General features: G+C 39.2%; 1 protein-coding gene across 11 annotated transcripts in view; it reads left to right on the plus strand.

Annotated features, from left to right (window-relative positions):
- The window catches only part of MAGI2 (membrane associated guanylate kinase, WW and PDZ domain containing 2), a 714,127-nt gene that overhangs the window by 676,447 nt on the left and 18,564 nt on the right, over positions 1-19,116 (plus strand). For all 11 annotated transcript variants that reach the window (XM_066182812.1, XM_066182813.1, XM_066182802.1 and 8 more), the window contains one exon: positions 14,507-14,645. In XM_066182812.1, the coding sequence (XP_066038909.1) occupies positions 14,507-14,645 (139 nt within the window). The remainder of the gene's footprint in view (positions 1-14,506; positions 14,646-19,116) is intronic.

Below are 19,116 nucleotides of genomic sequence, written 5' to 3' on the forward strand. Positions count from 1 at the left end.
AAAGCAATGATAAAACAAGATGAAGAAAGTGACATCAAAATCAGGACATCCTTATGAAAATTTCAGTTTGATCTTCAGGCTTTTATGAACTTCAGTGAGACTTGTGAGCAGACAGAGAACAGACTCATACAACAAGCCAAAGAAGTGATCTTCCACTGGCCCTGCCAAAACTGTCTGGATTTGTAAATATTGATGTAAGAAGGAAAAAGACTTTATGAAGTTCATTATCACATCACCATTTCCTATCATAACTGGATTATTATTCTTTTCTCCCTTCCCACTGGAGATGACATGCTAGGCACGCTGTGTTTTTGTTGGAAACAAATTCACCAAGGAACACTCCATTTTAGGATTACAAGATCTAAAATAGTCTTTAATTGCAGTTCATGACAGATGAAGCTTTCTACTTGGATTTTCTGCACAATTGTTCCGGGAACTGGAAAGGTGGAAGAGCAGTGAGTTGATGTCATACGGAGTTCATCAGTTTTCCGATCCTATTGCTCTTCTACTCAGGGATCCCTTTCTGCCTGCCTAGATAAACACTGCATTAAGTCTTGAGGTTCAACAAATTATTCCCTTAAAAACAGGTTTAAAACTTTCATGGTCTTGTTACACTTAGTCATGGCACCTTCACATGCACTGAGATTTTTGTTTGAGCCTATAGACTGCAGAAAGCCCAAGCATATATACCTTAGTTTAACTTGGATTCATTCATCATCAAACATAAGAAGGATTTGCCCATCAAAGGGCCCAGAGGTCTACAGGATTCTTTGCATGCATCGTCTGCCCACGTGGTTGTTAAACAATTCTCAGCCAGTGTTGGAGAACCATAGCCATAAGTGCAGCTTCATATAAAATCATGTCAGGTCATACACCACAATTAACTGTGGCAAGATTTTACTGCAATTTATTGATAAGATATATGGCAGCTTCTCACAGGGGACTGCTGTAAGGGAAAACCTCGTCACTACACTGGAATTAAATACTGACGATGTATTTTATTTAGATATATAAAATGTATCTAATATATGTAAATACTGACTTAATTCTGACAGCTGAGCAGAGAGCAAGCTACAGTGGTGAATTCTGAAAAACCTATCTGTGTTTGTGCTCCATAAGACAAGGATGTATTAAAATAACCATGAAAAAAGTTCAGAGAACTATTAGTGCCTTTGTTATCTTTTCCCAGAATGGCAGACGTCTCAGCACAACAGTATTTCATTTCTCAAGCAATCCTAACATCAGGGAAAAACACTGAAACTAGTTGGTGATGGCGGTATTAAGAATGAAGCTGCAAGGCCCAGTCTCAGAGTAGGGCAAGAGCATGGCACACACACCATCAGTGACAATCATATTGAGTTGAATCTGTCACCAGAGACAGGGGGCAGAACACAGAAAATGTGCAGCACAGTCCCCACAGCCTTTGAAGATTCAGACACTATAGGAAACAGTTTTACAAGTCTATTTAGGTAAGGCTTATGCTGACATATTTTATTCTTGCCTCATGCTGAGGACAATGATTGGCAGAACACTGCTTGCAGATTTCCATCCCTTCCTGTCTTAGAAGGAAAGGATAAGTTCCTTACTGCTCTCAGGGCAATTGTTAAGTATGGTTGTAGTGTTTGCTAGACATGAGATATGATCAACAGATCTCTTATTGCCTTGAATGATATCTCCAGCAGCCAGCATGTTTGTTGAAATCAGTGTCAAACAAAGAGCCTGTGGCTGAGGGCTGCAAAGGTCCAGAATAACATGAAATTCTTGAAGAATGAGGGTGAAATGTGCTTTTTTGTAGACAGTGTACATCTATGTCATTTTGTCACTTTGTGAGATACATGCTTTTTTCACATCTTCCACAAAAGCCATACATCTCAACTCTGACATTTCTAGTTTCATTGTCTTGTCAACTCATTTTTCTCAGTCCTCATGCACCATTTAGCCCTATCTCCATCTTCCTGATATCTCCTTATGCTACATTATTTTTCTTTTTTTTATTGTTTATTTTGCTTATATTTTGGCAGGACAGACATCTGAAATCCAGGCACAGCAGAACTCTATATCTTCCATGGTCTGCAGTTCTGCTTTGACACCTCAGTGTTTTTTCCTGTTTGTTGCATTTCTGTGGTTTGCATCTCTCTTTCTGTTTCAGTCATACACAGCTGGAGATAAAACCAGGCACAATGGACAGGAGACTCCTCTAGTGTCAATTATGACCTTCTGTGTTGTGGCATAATAGTCTGTGTGGCCTTGCTTGGTTGTTCCAGCTTGCTGAGTGAGCAGAGCAGTGATGCTCACACCAGTAACCAGTCTATGCTGTGCTCAGGTTCATGGCATTCTGTAAACCAGCACAGTTTGTGTATTTAATAATTTCCCATCATAATAAAGTTCACACCAACCTTATTTGTGGTTATTCAGAAACCTTCATCCACCCACACCAAGAATTATTCATAGCAAAAGGGGAGAGTTGGGTATTCAAGAGCCAAGGGTCAAAAAAGGCAGGCAGAAAGATGGAGTCTGTCTCTTATTTAGAAGGAAACAGAACTAAAGTTTCAAATCATGGAGGACATAAATATTGCATTTCAAACTGCTGTCAAAACACATGTATGAGCATTCAGCAACATTCAAAACTGACATTTTCCTCTTTGTATGTGTCCTAAATCATATTTGCAAAAAAGTTACAGGGCTCCTATCAAACTCATAATCTGATGCTAAAGCCCTCTCTTGAGCCATAGGAGAAATAATTTAAAGTCCCCTTTGAAAAGTCTGGAGTCCAGGCTCCTGAACAGTATGGTAGCATGCAATAGTTGGCTATAGCTAACTGTGTCTCACAGAATAAATTTGTTACCAATAAGACTCTTCAGGCTTCTCCAAGGATCAGGTGGTATGTAGGCATCTGGGCTCTCTAAATGCTGTACAATTGTGGAGTTTAACAAGGTAACATAAATGAATCTGGAATATGACATTTCCAAACATCTCAAGTCAGGGCACCCTGAAATCACTTATGTTGTTCTGGGTTCAGTGAATAGATAGTCAGAGATGAGCTAATTGGGGCCCTACAGTGTTTGGAAAGTCTTTTATGCCGTGCAAAACAGAAGTCTCTCTCTCTTGTTTCATCATGGCATTGTTTCCATTTCATCTTTCTTTATTGCTGGGTATTGCACACATTTAGCTTGGTGTTCATCTAGTCACTAAATCACTGTATGCATTTGTTGCAGCCCTTGATTTTTGGGTTCTTAGCAGATCAGTCGTCTGTTTCCACCAAATAAGGAATCATTCGCTTTCTGAGTCTTGGATGCAATACAGCTTCCATAGACACTTTTTTAAAATCCAGATTAACATGTGAAAAATATCCTCATTCTTTCTTAAAATTATTTTTTCAGTTGCTGTTGTCTTCCTTCTCAGAGATGACAAAATCCAATAGAAATGCCTGGACTACCACATACCATTTTGTTAGATTCCTATTGCACAACCAAATTTTGTACCAGAAACTACATGCAGTTCCTGTAGTTTCATACCTAGGAACCTTCTAACATTTGTGATTCTGGTCTCCATGCATTATTGTTGTATTTCTTCAGTCCGTCCAGAAAAAAGTCTTTGCAGGGTTATCTCAGCTGTTTGTAGTCCTGCTGCTAAAGGAATGTGGAAAATGGGTAAATATGAAGAAGTGCTGATCATCAACAGGACTGATTGTTTTCTGCCCGTGACAAATCAAATCAAATCAAAGCTTAAAAGGAAGAATGAACAATTTCTTACTCTACAGTAAATGGAAATCCTTGAAAGAACTTTGCCTTGCAGACCCCACAATCTGCACTGACTCCTCAGTTGTGTAGAGCCTGTCTGAGATTTCTTGTTAAAGAAGAACAGAACATATTTGGGATCCTCCATCAGTGATTAGTCCCACATTGAAGGATGATTTCCTACAGTCTGCAGTGGAAAACACCTAAGGTTGCAATCAGTAAGTACAGTTAGCAAGAAGTAGCTCAGCTCAGCTTGAGGGTGATTAGAGCAAAAATTATTAAAATTAGAGAGAAACAGTTGTCACACAATAAAGAGAGTGACATACTGACATTTCTTTATCCAATCAAGAAAGCTGCAGCAAGGAAATAAGAATGCAGGAATAGCTTGATCACTCATGAGTTTTTACAAACATTTAGGGCAATCCCAGTATCCAAAAATGAATGAAAGATTTACCAATTTAATCTGTAATTTTGGATATAGCATATATTGGAATCCTATTTTAGATTGAAAAGAAAGTACGAGACTGACATACTGCTGAGTGACTCTTGAAAATCCTCAGGTTCTCCAGGTCCTAAAAAGCAGTGAAGTCTTATGTTCAGAATATTGGAGAGTAGTGGATATTGCTGCTGGGAAGCCTCTTTGCAAGTTTACTCTGTTCACAGCAAACACAAATGTAGGAGGAGCATTGATAGGTCCTAAGAGCCAGAAAGGTCTTCTCCATGTGGTGTGCTGACACAGTAGGGATTCAGCTGCTGAACCCTTAACATGAGTGAGGGCTTGAGAAGGCTGTCAGAAACTCCACTGTAAAGTAACTAATATTTGGAATAATCGCACACGTCGGGGGCAGAAGTACACTCCAGGAGCTTACAGTGCTCCACCACCAGCAGCTCAACTAAGGTTTTGTGCACATATCTGAAGACAAATGCCCACAGAGTGATTCATGCCAGTTAAGTAGCCCATCTTTTCTACATAAGTAGCACTTACTCTTAAAACCTGCAGCATACCTGGCTTACTTTATGCAGGAATATAAATCTTACCTTCATAATAAGCATTCAGTGTATGTCAACACTGTCATTGCAATGGAACAAAAAGACAAAGATATGCTTAGTCCCATCCATTTTTTCTGTGATTTGTGATCCATCTGAACAGCACAAGAAGATGTTAGGTATTCCCACCAAATTGCATGTCCCTTTGGGGTAATCTAACTCACACTCCAATTCCCTACTACATACATCACTGTCCAACCTCACTTGTAGTGAGACTAGGTGTGATTGATCTGAACTCAGAGAATTCAGCTGGGATACTCAAGCATATGAGCTGGATGCCAGCCTGTGGCAAGAGGAGCTCAGTGCTGGGTAAGTGTAATTGGCAGAACTCAAGGAAGAACATATTGACATGCAGACATAAATCTGATCAACATTCTACTGTCTGCACAACAGAGAAATGCAAACTGAGGCCCTCGGGGATCCTGAATATATTTTGACAGTATAAAAGCTTGATAAATCAAGAGCAAATTAACTGTAGGTGAACTATTATTCAGCATTTCTCCAAAAATCTGTGTATGTTTTTTAGAATTTGTTTGCAGAAAGGTAAGGAGTATCCCTCTCACACACTTAATTAACATCCTTCTTGCAAAATTGTATCCAGTTTGGCACATTCAAAGCATCCTTCTAACTCTATGCCTAGCAGCAAAATCTTCCAAGCCAGCTGTGAAAAAAAATCCAAGTTAATAATCTTGATAAAAACAGTTTAGTATTAAATTTTAAGTCTAAAATAGTTGGCAAGCAGGCATCGTATTTAAATCTAGGGTTTATGGAATATTAATGAAGGTTTTCAGGTCTAAAAAATTAATTAACCCTAACGTAAAAATTAAGAATCAAGTGTTAGAAAAAAAACGAGTACACCACATGATGCTGCTCAGTTAACTAAAACACTTTGTCCAGCAACAGGGGTGACATAGGCATTGACTTCTCTTCTGTGCCTTCCCAAATCGTGAGAAGTGGAAACTGGGAGAGGTCATCTCAGAAGGTAAAAGGATAGATATGGGCCCATTGCTATGGCCCACCAGCCTAGTATCCTCATTCCAACAAGGACAGGTAAAGGATGCTTAAAAAAGGAATGTAGGACAAGCATGAAATGATTCTTCACTGCATGTAACATCCAAGACCCTGGCAATCAGAAGTTTATGGACTTTTCTATGCTAAGACAGTGTTAGGAATGTTTTTTTACCATTTATTTGAATGTAGTCATGCTTTTGACATTCCAGATATAAAGTGTCATTGGATTCCAAGTCTAAGTGCCTGTATTTTTTGGAAAAAACCTTTTTTGTGTGTTTGTTTGTAGTTATAATATAATAACCTTACTTCATCATTCTCCGTATCGTTCTTTATTCTATTGATCCATATCATATCCAATTTTTTTCTCGCTGAACGTTACCGTGTATTTCATCTTACATCAAATGGGAACTGATCTTTACCCCTGACCAGCCTCCTTGGCCTCCTCCAAACCATTTCTCAATGTATCACATTCATTTGGAGGTGGAAGTACCAGAACAATTTGCAGTTTTCAGGGTATTCTGTACTCCAAAATGACACAGCAATGGCTTCTCCTTTATTCCTCACTTTCCCCCTAACAGTTGGTATTTTGTTTGGGTTTTTGGCTGTGCTGACATGTCCAGCTTAATGAGCTAAGCACAAGGACTGTGGGATCTGTCTTTTCAGGGGTGATGGCTGATTTAGCGTGATGGAGTAGGTAGTTTTCCACATGTACTATACTTGGTGCTTAGCACTCAGCACTACTGGATTTCACATGCTGCTTTAGCACACAGGATTGTGCCATCTTTTTTTAGAGCTTTTAAGTTTAGATATGACAATGCTGCATGGTAATGTGCAGTCTGCAAATCCTATCAGCTCTTCCCCACACCATTTGCAAGTATTCTGAGCAGAATAATCACTGTGGTAAAGTCTTTTGATGGTGAAAATTGACCACTTATTTAAAGCATTTTTTTCCTAGAATTTAATCTCCTGCCTAGAAGACCCTATTCTTTTTCATCCCACAGCAGAGCCTCTACTGGAGACTTTACTATTAAAAGCTTTCTGAAAATGTCAGTATACTAACCTGATCACATTAATCTATATAGTCATTGAGAGCTCCAGTGACCTGCAATAGATCTGTGAGGAATGGCTTCCCTCTACAATAGCCACACTGACCCTTTCCCACTATATCATCATTATCCATGTGCCAGCTAAGCCTCACCATCCTTATTGCTTCCTTCCGTCTGCTCAATTGAACATGAGACTCGCTTGGTTACTTTCCAAGACCGTTCTTAAAGACTGGTGTCATGCTTGCCACTTCCGATTCCTTTGAAATTCAGCAATTTACTGATTTAAGCAGTAGATTATACCCTATAGCTACTAGTTGAACAGCTTCATATCCAAATTCCTTTAGAACTGAGGATAAAAGTCATCTGCTTCTGGTGGTTTCTCGCTATCCGTTTCATCAGTCTGTTATAAAATCTTTGCCATTGACCCTGCTGTTGGAGTGAGTTCCTCACTCAACCCTGCAGTGAGCAGACCCTCTGCAGGAGTTTTGCTGCCCTCCTCTTCAGTGAACACTGATGCAAAGGATTAATCTGTTTTCTGCAGTCTTTTCTACCTTGTGCCCATACTGTCTTTGGAGATCTGCCAGACTCCATGCCTCTGGTATGCTTGAAAATATCTTCTTAGATCTTACATTTCAGCATTTTTCCTCCTCAAAATCTTTTTGTGGTTTCATATTTATCTTGTCAGAGTTTATGTTCTTTTCTCTTTTGTTGCGTGGATGCAGCTTTGGATGATGGAATCTCCATGCTCAGGTTTCTCTGTAGGATCTATACAATCAGCTTGTCGTATATTGAATTTGCCTGATGAGAACTGCCTGAGACCGTCAAGAAGATAGTAGAAAGTTTTCTTCTTCCTTTTCATAGTCTCTATTTGTTCCCATTCCTGACTGTAATGGTACATGTTATTAATATTACATTATGCTAGGATAGTTATCCCACTACTGTTTTTAAAAAGTAACAGTGTATCAAATACAGTGGGACAATGCATTTTCCTTTTATCTTTGACAGCTTTATTTCACACATACACGGATTATTTTGCAGCAATGTTGTGAAAGGCATCAAGTGTACTGTAGTACCAGAAATCTGCTTTGCTGTCTTTTCAGCCCTCATGACTGAAAACTCCATTTTTCCCTCTTGCCCTCCCCATTCTTTGCAGACAATCAGGTATGCACATTTTCCTCTTTCCAAGCTCTCTTTCTCAAATAGCACTACTCTTTCTCTCTTTCTCAGGAAAAGGTGGAAAAGTGAAAAGAAAAAAGCTAGAGCTCCTGCTGAGGAGTGGTGTGAAGGCCTTTTCTTGCTCTGCACCATGTCCGATGTCCCCTCTTTCCCTCTTCTCTTGGACAGGAGTCAAGACTCCCTCTGTGGGAACACAGGGCCTGGCATTTCCAGAGATAAGAAGCCTCAGCTGCTTAAATAGCTGGTTGGCCACAGAAAAAAAGACTTGTTCACTCCAAAATTTTATGTGGTTGGTTCAAAAGTAGCATGGGACATGTTATTGTAATTTCCCCAAAGAGAAATACCATGTCTCCTGCTGAGATATCCAAGCTCATATACCTAAAATGCACTGGAGGGAGTCCAAGATTACCAAAACCCCATACCTTTGCTCAGGCTACACATTACACCTGGGATTTCCAGGCAGTACAGATTCTCTGCTGTGAGGAAATTTGCACAACACTTATCCAGCCTGTGCCTAACTCCAGGCGACGATACTAGAGCTTGACAGTACTTGGAAATTCACCAAAATACATAGCCTAGAGTTGCCTGTTGGTCTCTAAGTGCAGACAATTTTTCAGCCCTTTGGACCAATTGACAATAACAACCGCAACAAATAGCATGTAAAAGTGTTTCAGTTATAAAAATAGAATGCCCATATAAAAATATTTTAATGTGATTAGTCTCTTTCCTGAGGTTTAATTATAAAATGCATTAATAAAATGGCAGATAGCAATGCCCTCCACACAAATCATTTGAGGCTGCTTTTATCATTAGATTTAACATAGACTGAAAATGTGCATACACAATTAATTTAATTTCATGCAACTGGAAACCATACACCTGCATAGAAACTGTTCCTTGTGCGCCAACAGAGGCAAACATACACAAGGCTCTCTCTCGTCCGTAGTTTAAAAGCACACTCAAGCAAGGAAAAACCTCTTTACTACATGAAAGCTATATGTGTTTTCCTGCTGGTTCACCCTGTTTCTGAAACTCTGTTTGTGGGTATGGTCGGCTTTTTTTAACAAGACCGGTAATAATTGCTTTAAAATATGGCCAGAACAAAGGCTCTGCAGATAAACCCACATGTACAAGAGGCACTTTGTTCTAACAATTTGGAGAAGCTTTACAGTTTTCTTTCTAATTAACCTATCAATAGTGATGTCACTTAAACACTCCTTAGGAATATTATCTTCTCATTATTGCCAGAAAACATGTTGCCCAATTTTATAGCTCAGTTGTTCTTACACATGGATAGAGCATCTGAATTAACTTGAAATGGAACAGATTTTTTAAAGAAACACTTTGCATACACACAAACTACTTTCAAAATTACATTTAAATCATTAATATTCAAATTTCAAAACATTAAGGGGGTGTTTACGTTGTGCTTGCACATTATAAGAATACAGCAGAGGAGTGTCCTGCTTACCAAGTGGCATTGGGTTAGGAGGAGAACCAGTGGGTTTGGGTAGGTATTTATCCCAAACACCGTGGAAACTCAGGAATGGTTATATTCTTCAGGAAGAAGGAAACACAATGCAAACTCCACATGTATAAAATTTCCAGATTCATAGCTGCAAAGAGCACATTTCTTCAGAATAAATACAGCTCAGGCAGCAGCCCAGGCTGTCTGGCCAGTACACTTCACCCTTAAGTTGCTGAGAGCATCTGGAGGACACAAAGGTAGATCACTTCTGCTTTGTAGTCTTTGCTGAAGACTGCCAGGAAGGTTAAAAACCAGAGCTGATGCCAGTCTGGGGACTGTCCCACAATCAGGGCTTGCCTGTTGGGACTGGGAAAGGGTACATCTGTCTGTTTCACATGTTTAAAGAAACATGAAGAACTGGGAAAAAAGAGGTCTACTGCCTGATGAGAATGAGGAGATGGCTGAACTATTCAGTGTTTTCTTTGTATCAGCCTCCGTTGAGATGTTCAGAAGAAATATAAACAAAAAGAAATTAGTATAAATCAGAATAAAGAGAAAACTGCTTAAGGCATGCTTAGATTCAAGTTTGCAGAACTTGCTGATGCTCGTGTATGTTCAATGACTTAGGTAAATGTATAGAGTATTTGGAATTGTGTCTAAGAATTCATGGAGGACAAGAGAGTTAGACTGGAAAAAGCAAAATATATACCCTATTATTAAAGTCAAATAAAGAAAATTTCCTTTAACTTTGGTACTCAGAAATAATCTGCGACAAGTTATCAAAAAGTCGAGAAAGTTCACTGGCATGTAAATTGGGGAAAGCAAATCTTATCACACCAGTCTAATTTTCCTTTCCCATGTCTGATTCTGATTCTTACTTCTACTTGGAAAAAGGGGGAGGAGAATGTACAATCTTCCTTTCACCTTTCAACACTACGTTCTATGAAATTCACATTAAAAGGCTGAGGAAAAAGGCTCTAGGTGAAATCTCTTTTAACATGGTTACTGACAATCATTCCTCTCAAAGACTGGTCTGAATGATTTGCTCCTTAATAGTAATTACAAGTGTGGTTCTGAGGCATCTGGGATGAAAGCAACTCAGTTCAATATTCCATTAATAATTGGAGACCTACTGATAAATTATAAAATAAAATTTGCTGATGCCAGTATGTCACTATTCATAGGAAGTTTAAAAAGACTTTGAGAAACAGACTGTTTCGAAATAAAAATTTCGTACTAAAGCAGTCAATCTGATAAAATTCACTGAGGTGCACAGTGCTCAGTTTAGGGGAGAGAAATCAGATGTACCATGTAAAATGTAAGATAACTGCTCAGAATCCAAACTGACCATGAGTTGCAAATCTGATGTGTTACAAAAAGGCAGTGAATTTGTTCTGTGAACATTATTAGTAAATGTGGAAAGAATGTTATCATTTTGATCTGTTCTGCCTACCCCCCACCTTCATAATATCTCCAGTTTGGACACTGTGAACAGGCATGGAATGATCTAGAAGAGAAGTGTAGAGAAATGCTGTGTGGTGTAAACTTCAGGAATCAACTTTTGATCCTAAAAACAGAAATGAGGATCCCACATAATAGACACTGATTTTATGCTTGCAATTACCTCTGACCTCATCTTGGTTTATCTTCATTATGTGGGTATATCTATGATCCTCTTAAAATATCACTGGATTTAGAAAAGACAGAAATAGCTCCACAAATCTAAAAATTTATTCCACAATAGAAAAGTTGAGAGAGAAAGCATATTTGAATGCCTGGACAAAGAGAAAACATACAGCAGGATTTCCTCCCATATCAGCCATAAGGAAATCTACATCATGGAGGGAAAGGGAGGGAAAGTTATCAAGGTTTATCTGAGGAAAAAAGCAAGAGTTGTACCTTACTGACACATGGGGAGCCACTCCTCAGCCAAGGTTTTCTCTTTTGTATGAGTTCCCAGATATGAGTGTAAAGTCTAATTGAAGCTTTTCTCGAGGTTAGAGTGTTGACAACTTTTCTCTTCCTTGTTTTTTTCTCATCTAATCAGGGCCGAGCTTGTCCTGCAAAGGCACTATAATTCAGCTGTACATCAGTCATCCACAAGACACAAAAGCAAGGAGCACAGTTAACCCACTGCTCCTGCAACTATTCATTATACCCCCGTCTCACCCTTTCTGATGTAGATTTCTACATCAGAATTTCCACAACAATTTTTGCAAACTTGTTCTTTCCCCTCCTTCAGTCACATATCCAAGATGCTAGCCTCTTTTTTTTAAGCTTTTTTCAAGTTATTTGCACATAATATTTTGTAAGAAAAGGAAATATCAAATCAACTACAGTATTTTATAATGAAAGAAAATACCAAATGAGCTATGTGCTGCCTACAGAGAAAAAAATTCAAATTCACAGAAATACAGAAAAGGTTATATTAATATAATATAGTCCCTGCATAGTGACCAATGAAAACAGAAGGAAGGCAAACAGCAAGGGAAACATGTGACATTAACTTAACCTTTTTACATATTAAACTGTATTAAAATCTTTCTGTCTTTCTGCTCTGGAGTGCAGAGAATTTTATTTGAAGGACTGTACATTCTCTGTGCAGCTTTTAGTACTAATTTTAAAAGCTATTCATCAAGGAGTGTTAAAAACACCTCTTTCATCTGATCTAATCTGGCACTCCTCTCAAGGCACGCTAACAAGAACATTTTAAATACCTTCTGCAAAATATGGTCTACCCAGGCAATGTAGCACAAAAAAACACCTCTCCTCAGGCCTTCTGAAAATCTGACTTTACTTTTACAGGATTTCCACGGGTTTAATTGCTTCATGACATTTAGAAACAGGTTTTCCCAAACTCACTGAATTTTGTCTATATTTGGCCTGACTGATATCCTTGTGGGGATGCTACAAATGTGTCTTCTGTCTGTGTTACAGGGCTGGTATCACAGATTCTCTCTTTTTGCTCCAAGTGTGTGCACCAACTGCATTCCCCGAAAGTCAGGGGGCTGCAGAGAGCCCTGTATGGCCTGGGGGACATCTCACCATGATCCAGAGAGCACCTATGTTGTGTGTCAGTGTGGCCTGAAGGCCATCAGAAATATTTTAAATTTTGCACTGCATGGTACAACCAAATGCATTCTTTATAAGAGAGAAAATGAGCTGAGAAAGAAATTTGTACCGCAAAAATAATCCTGCGCAAAATAATTTTGATATTTTCCCCCACTGTTAATTCTGCAGCATTTACAAAGTGTAATAACAATGCTAATAGGTTTTATTTAGATCAATGGCTTTTTGGCCACACCAAGTACCAGCATAGATTGTCAATAGGAGCTGCATTCTCTAAGGATCTTCTATGCAAAGTATGAATTTTATTAATTCCTATTAAGAAACACTGTCATAGTACTTCTACTAGCATTATTTCTGTCTCTGAGCAAAAGTAAGGACTAGATAACTTCTTGACATCCTCTTCAGTTTTCTTTGATGCTAGGAGTTGTGTTGACATTTCACATTGTGCACATTTATTTGGTAAATACTGTATTTCAAACTCAGGAAAGAAGGAAAACCTCTGAAGGATTACACTTTTAGCTGACAGAAGCACAATTATAGCAAAGAAAACCTATAAAATAGAAGATATTTCCATGTCCAAGGCCACCTAAGAGCTGGTTTTGTTAAGACAGTCTTGTAAGAGGGAAATAAAGTGCGCATCACCTTGAAGTCTGTATAATCTCCTCTCCAGGATTAGGCATTGTTGCTTTAGTGTAGTGAAAACACACTATGAGGAAGCTGTAGGTGCTCACTGATGCAGGTAAGATCCTGCTGAAGGGATGTGTTCCTCTGGCACTGACAAATGAGTGTGCTGACCCACCCAGCTGACACCCTCATGCCCTACTTCTGGCTGCCCATCACCTGGCCCTGCACTTCTACCAGCACCAGGAGATCATCCATCCCTCTGGATTTCATTAAGGTTGCACTTCCAAGAGGGCTGGAAGGCTTCTGCAAGACGCAAATTCCAAAGGCTGTGGTGCTGCTAACACGAGGCTCGCATGTCACCTCAGTGTGTTGCTTGTTCAAGGTTCTCACAAAGGGGTATCACAGCAGGCTGTACTGTGCTGCTCCCTACATGTGCTCTCTGCTGCACTGACCAGTCACAGCAAAAGGCTACTGCTCCCCTCCTGAAGGAGAAGCAGTTTCCAGCATGGAAAGCCAGACAAAATCAAAACATGCAGACTGGAGGCAAAGCCAGGGAAATTGGGGTGGATGGGATATGCAGACATCAGTGCCACGTTTAACTGCTGTAGAAATAGAGCAGAGCAATAATAATGAAGCCAACTCTGACTGGAAATCTGGCCAGAAGATGAGTGGCAGAAATCCATAATCAGAACCCTGGAGTCAGCTGCTCTAACTAGACAGTTCAGCCACAGGCTGTGCTTACTCCCAGCAAAAAGCTCCTGTGGTAAATAGTTCAAAGCTTGCTCTCTGAGCTCCAGCAAACCTCCTTGTCCTGTGTCATAGCACTAACCTTTCTTTGTTAATAGCGTGCTTCATAACTACTCTGCATTTGGTGTGAAACCTTACTACCGAGATTTGGAAATTCAAATTATGGAAGTTTATATTTGTGCTTTGAACCTCTCTTTTCTCTATTAAACAGAGAGTGCAACAAAGTTCTTCTCAGGTTCACACAACACTGCATGTTACAAGAGTAGCACAGATAATGTTCCAATGATTCCACCATATCAAGCAATTCAACAAAGCCTCTTACATACAGAAGATGTGAGGAAAGCTACAAAAGCATTACACTGATTTCAGCAGAAGACAAGCAGCATTTGATATACCATATTCAGAATCCACTTTGGAGGTTATTTGATCTGCCAGTAATATTCCTCAGATAGACAGGAACAAATTTATCTTGATGTGTCTGTCTGTCATTCAAGTAACCTGTGATCCATTGAATATGTCTCTTCCTGAAACGCTCCTTTTACTGCAATTCTGTCTGACTCAATATTCTTCTTACCTGACAGGTAGGAGATCAAATAATTGAAATCAATGGAGAAAGCACAAGGGACATGACACATGCCAGAGCAATAGAGCTAATCAAGTCTGGTGGCAGGAGAGTGCGACTGTTGTTGAAACGTGGAACAGGCCAGGTTCCAGAATATGGTGGGTTTTCATCTTTACATTTTTATATGTGCATGACTCTGTATAAATTAATTATGTTGCTTTTGATTTAAGTAGCAGTTGCAGATATTTATATACTGTAATTTACTGGAGCACATTAAGTACAGGCTTAAGTGCTTACCTGTGTAGAGGTGGACTTACTCACATGTGTGTGCATTGCTGTCATCTGCTGCCCTCCTGACACAGGCAGTGGCTTTGAAGATGTGCATTGGAGGAAGAACTACAAACCTCCTAGGGGACATCTCTGAGCGTGCTGGGAGTTGCTGATTTGCCCATAAACTCTCCTTTTCTTCCTTTGTTGGAATTTCTTCCTTATTGGTACCTCTCTGCACATTTTGAGTCACAGCAGATGGTCTTGTTGCCATGCAATTGAGTGGCTCAGGTTGAAACTCTAAGCATTATCAAGAAAGTCCTCCTTTCCTTGTCAACTTCACCCATTGTAATCTCTCTCTGACAAAATACGTGGATGATCAAGTAGAAGCCAGTTCTGAATTTAAAACATGAGATTTTGCTCATTGTGGTGAGAAAACAGGATCCATTCTTCTTATGTTTTGTTACTGACGGACTTCTGAGACATTTTAAGTGTTTCAAAAAGTGGGAGTCATTTAGACAATATAGAAACCTTATTTCATAACTGAAATGACAAAAAGTAAAAATAAATTACCCAAAGGTAATTTCAAAGACAAAGAGCTTTTTTAAAAACTGAAACCAGGGCTTGCTGTATAGTATGGTGTAACAATTTCATATATTTACATAAGTTTTATGATGTGCACCTCTGGGCCTTAAATCTCTCAGTAAAAGGGCTGGTTTTTTAATGAAAAGTCCTTAACTTCTTTATGCTAGGGGGTGCAAAACTCTATTAAACTTCTTTACTTTTACTTTTGAAGTTCCAGAATGCTTTCTCATTAGAATCAGAAATTACAGTCACATAAAAATTCAAATAACTAGGCTTAACTATAGGCTCAGGTGAGCCTTTGTTGCCAACATAAATTCAATACCTCCGTTAAAGTCAGCTGCACTGAAAATCAGTTCTTTCCCAGCTGTCAATACACATGGTAATTGCACTATTTTCTCCTCTAAACTAGAGCTAATTCTATGGCTAAGCCGATACTCAAGACAGTGTATGCTGCATTTTTTACAACTTTCAAGAACTTCTGAATAAAGGCAGAAAAGATGGGTCATAGCCCACTCATCTGGTAATAAAGTTAGTGATTTATACTTTTGGTGAGTAGAAACAAAGGCAAAATGGCTTTCAGGGCCTCTGATAAAATAATACTAAGACATTTAATATCAATTTTAACTACTATGCAATCCTGTCAGAGGGACCTCCAACAGAAATTCATGTCACCTCCATAAATGTTTTATGGGGAGAGGTGCATCATTTTTAGTAAAAGAACAAACATGCATCCAGGACCGATGAAGTGGCAGTAATCCTTCTTAAATAGCAGAACTACATACCAGTAGTTCTCTGGTTTCTCAGAAAACAATTTAATCTGAGGTAGGGCCAGGAGGCTATGATGAGCAAAGAATCTGTTGCTGTTCAGACCAATTCCAAATCTGAATTTCTTAGGGTCCCAGTTCCAAATGGCACTTAAACCCAAAATAAATTTCCATTATTCATATAATCTTATAAAATTGTACATTATTCCAGAAAAAAATAGTTAAACATTTTTTTAAAAAAGATTAATTTTTTTGTAAATACTTCAGTATTATTGATTTAGGAAAACACATCTTCGAACATGTGCACAAGTCTTCCCTTCCACAGAAGATGATGAGTAGAAAATACATATAAACCACTAGAAATCCAGACACAGCTTTTAGTGCCAACAGAAAGCACCACAGTGACTTCAGAGTGTTGTTCAAAGCCAAGCTCACCATTTGGGAAGGCATTTGGAATACTTAGCATCAGTTGCTTAAAAATGCAGATAACTGAGAAATAGAAGTTGCTACTAAGAAGTGCTGTTTAATCAGACTGTTTTCCAAGCTGCATGTCTGGTATACAGCTCCATGCAGGAGAAGAACTAAGTAGCTGTGCTTGAAAGCCCTTTTTTCCTACTGCACTGAAAAAGGAGTAAAATTGTTCAGGAATTACTTCCTAGTGTACGCACAACCTGAAGAAAGCATCACAGCCAAGGAAAACATCTGCATGTCTGCAGTTCTTAATCTGTGCTTTGTGCAAGCAGAGAAGTGTTAGAATTATGTCCAGTCTGGAGGCAGAATGGAAGCAAAATAAGAAGATGCCTGTTGAAATTAACTGAAATGATTAAAGTCCTCTGTAGATCATTTCCCAAAGGTGAAAATAGTCTAAGAACAAACAGAAGGTGCACCTAAATTCCAACAGCAGCCTGACTAGGAAGTTAAAAAGAGAAATTAACAAACAGAACAAATTAAGATGGAAAGCCACATCTCAAGCAGGCCAGATCTCAAGATAATGTCATCGTACTGTGAAGAGCATCTGTCAGAGACCCCCAGAAACATCTTTTCCAGATAATGTAAAACTGAATGCAGGGAAGATTGTGACAGTAGGCTTGAGGACAAAGTGGTACTGAGGACAGCAGAAAAACTAGTCAATATTCATTAGCTCCCTCTTCCTTCAACCAGAATTTCACAGCTGAGATGTAACAAGACTAATTGGAGCTCTTTTTACTGAAATAGGGGGTTTTTTAAGCAAGTACGTGTCAGAAATATTTCTTGCACACATCAGAGTCCAGCTGTGAAGAGCATCAGTGGGAAATAAGACTTAGTTAAGTATAAAAATGCAAGGCTGGAGGACAGAGCTGGCATTGGGATTGCAATGGTGGTGTGCAGCAGAAGCCTAGGGATAAATACAACAATAGCACAAGAGTACCAGGGTCCTGTCCTGGATGTTCTCTCTCAGTCCTAACAGGTGAAACAGTCAGGGACTTCTCAAGTCAGGTTTGGTAATGCTGTGAACACTCAGATTCACAGCACTAAAAAGTAGAAAAGTTCTCTAGAGCTACCTAAACCAGCCAGCCAAGACTATCACATTATTGTCTTCAGTCCTCAACTTCTTGATTTTCCTTGTGTTTTAAACTCCAATGCAATGTTTCTGTTAGTACAAAGTATGGTGGTATATACTTAATTTTAAGAAAAAAAAATGTCAGTGTTTGAATGATGGTGTGATTGACATCAATAAAAGCAGTGTTAAGGAAAATTCATCAATAATAAGAAAGTGATTCGTGAAAGAAAAGAACGTGTACTGAAAACAAGAAAGCACTTCATGAAGAAACAAAGAATGAGCTGCTGCGAGGGTATAAATCTCCTGAATGAGTTATGTGAGTTTATACTGCCTGGAAATCTGTCCGTTTCCAATCTTGGAACATTCTGGTTGAGCTGAAACACTGTTCAAACCTAGGGTAAGAAATAAAGTGTGCTGCAAATGCATCATTTACCTCCATTCCAGCTGTTGATTTTGCTTGAAAACAAATGCCAAAGATCCCAGACCATTTCAGAGGCAGAAATCCCCCTGGAGCGGGCATGCTACCATCAGAATGTAAGCAAAGGAGTTCAGACATGATTAATTCTTCAAAACTATAGCTGATTTCACAGCAGGGTGCAACAAAAGAAGCATTGAAAACAGGTGTTTTATCACCCAGCATCTCAGAACAAGTTTGCTGAGGATAAGGATGGCCAGAGGAACTGTGCTTCCGTGGGAGGTGAATTATCACAGTTCATCCAAACCCAGAGAACATCAGCATCATGTTTCATCGGAAATAGTCCGGAGCTGAGATCTCCAGAGAACCAAGTCATAGTAAGAAATCATATTAATGTGCAAGAAAGACTAGAAGCACTGCTGGGAATCCTGATCCCGAAAAGCACTTTATGCCTGGGAAGTCTGGCTGCAGAGAATGTGAGGTTTCATTCATGTCACAGGACACAAAACCCAGAGTCATCACTGCAGAACTGAGCACTTCTCCCACCAACATTAAAAGCAATTTGAGTAAAGTGACAGATCAAGACATTTCTTGCAGTGTCTGCCTAGTTTCCCATGTGTGTAACGCCTACCTAAGGGGTTACTGACTTCAGCAGGAGCTACTGGGTGTGCAGCAGTTCTAAAAATCTGTCTGTTCACACTGTGGGAGCCTCATTAAAGATGGTTATGTATTTCAGGCCTCAGCCATAGCTATAGAAACAGCATGAGAAGGATATGTACTTTGCATAGCCAAACACTGGGATGAAGTATCATCCTTAAAGGCAAAATGCGGGAAAACTGTTCACAAAATCCCAAAGTAGTAAAGTTCAAGAGGAAGTAAAGCTGACAAATCAGTCTCTTTGTCCAGCTGTGAGTTCATCAAAAAGTTATCTCTAGCAATTGATCAGCCCCAGAAAAGTATAGGTTTTTTGAGGAACACCTAGTCTTTTCTCTAGGTGTCTTTGGAGGAAGTTCCCTAGGAAAGCCTGTGGGTTGTTTAACTCTCAGTCCCAGCAGTCC

Source organism: Chamaea fasciata, unplaced genomic scaffold, assembly GCF_029207755.1.
Source record: "Chamaea fasciata isolate MVZ Bird 193981 ecotype frontalis unplaced genomic scaffold, bChaFas1.0.hap1 SCAF_5, whole genome shotgun sequence".
Classification (NCBI taxonomy): Eukaryota; Metazoa; Chordata; class Aves; order Passeriformes; family Sylviidae; genus Chamaea; species Chamaea fasciata.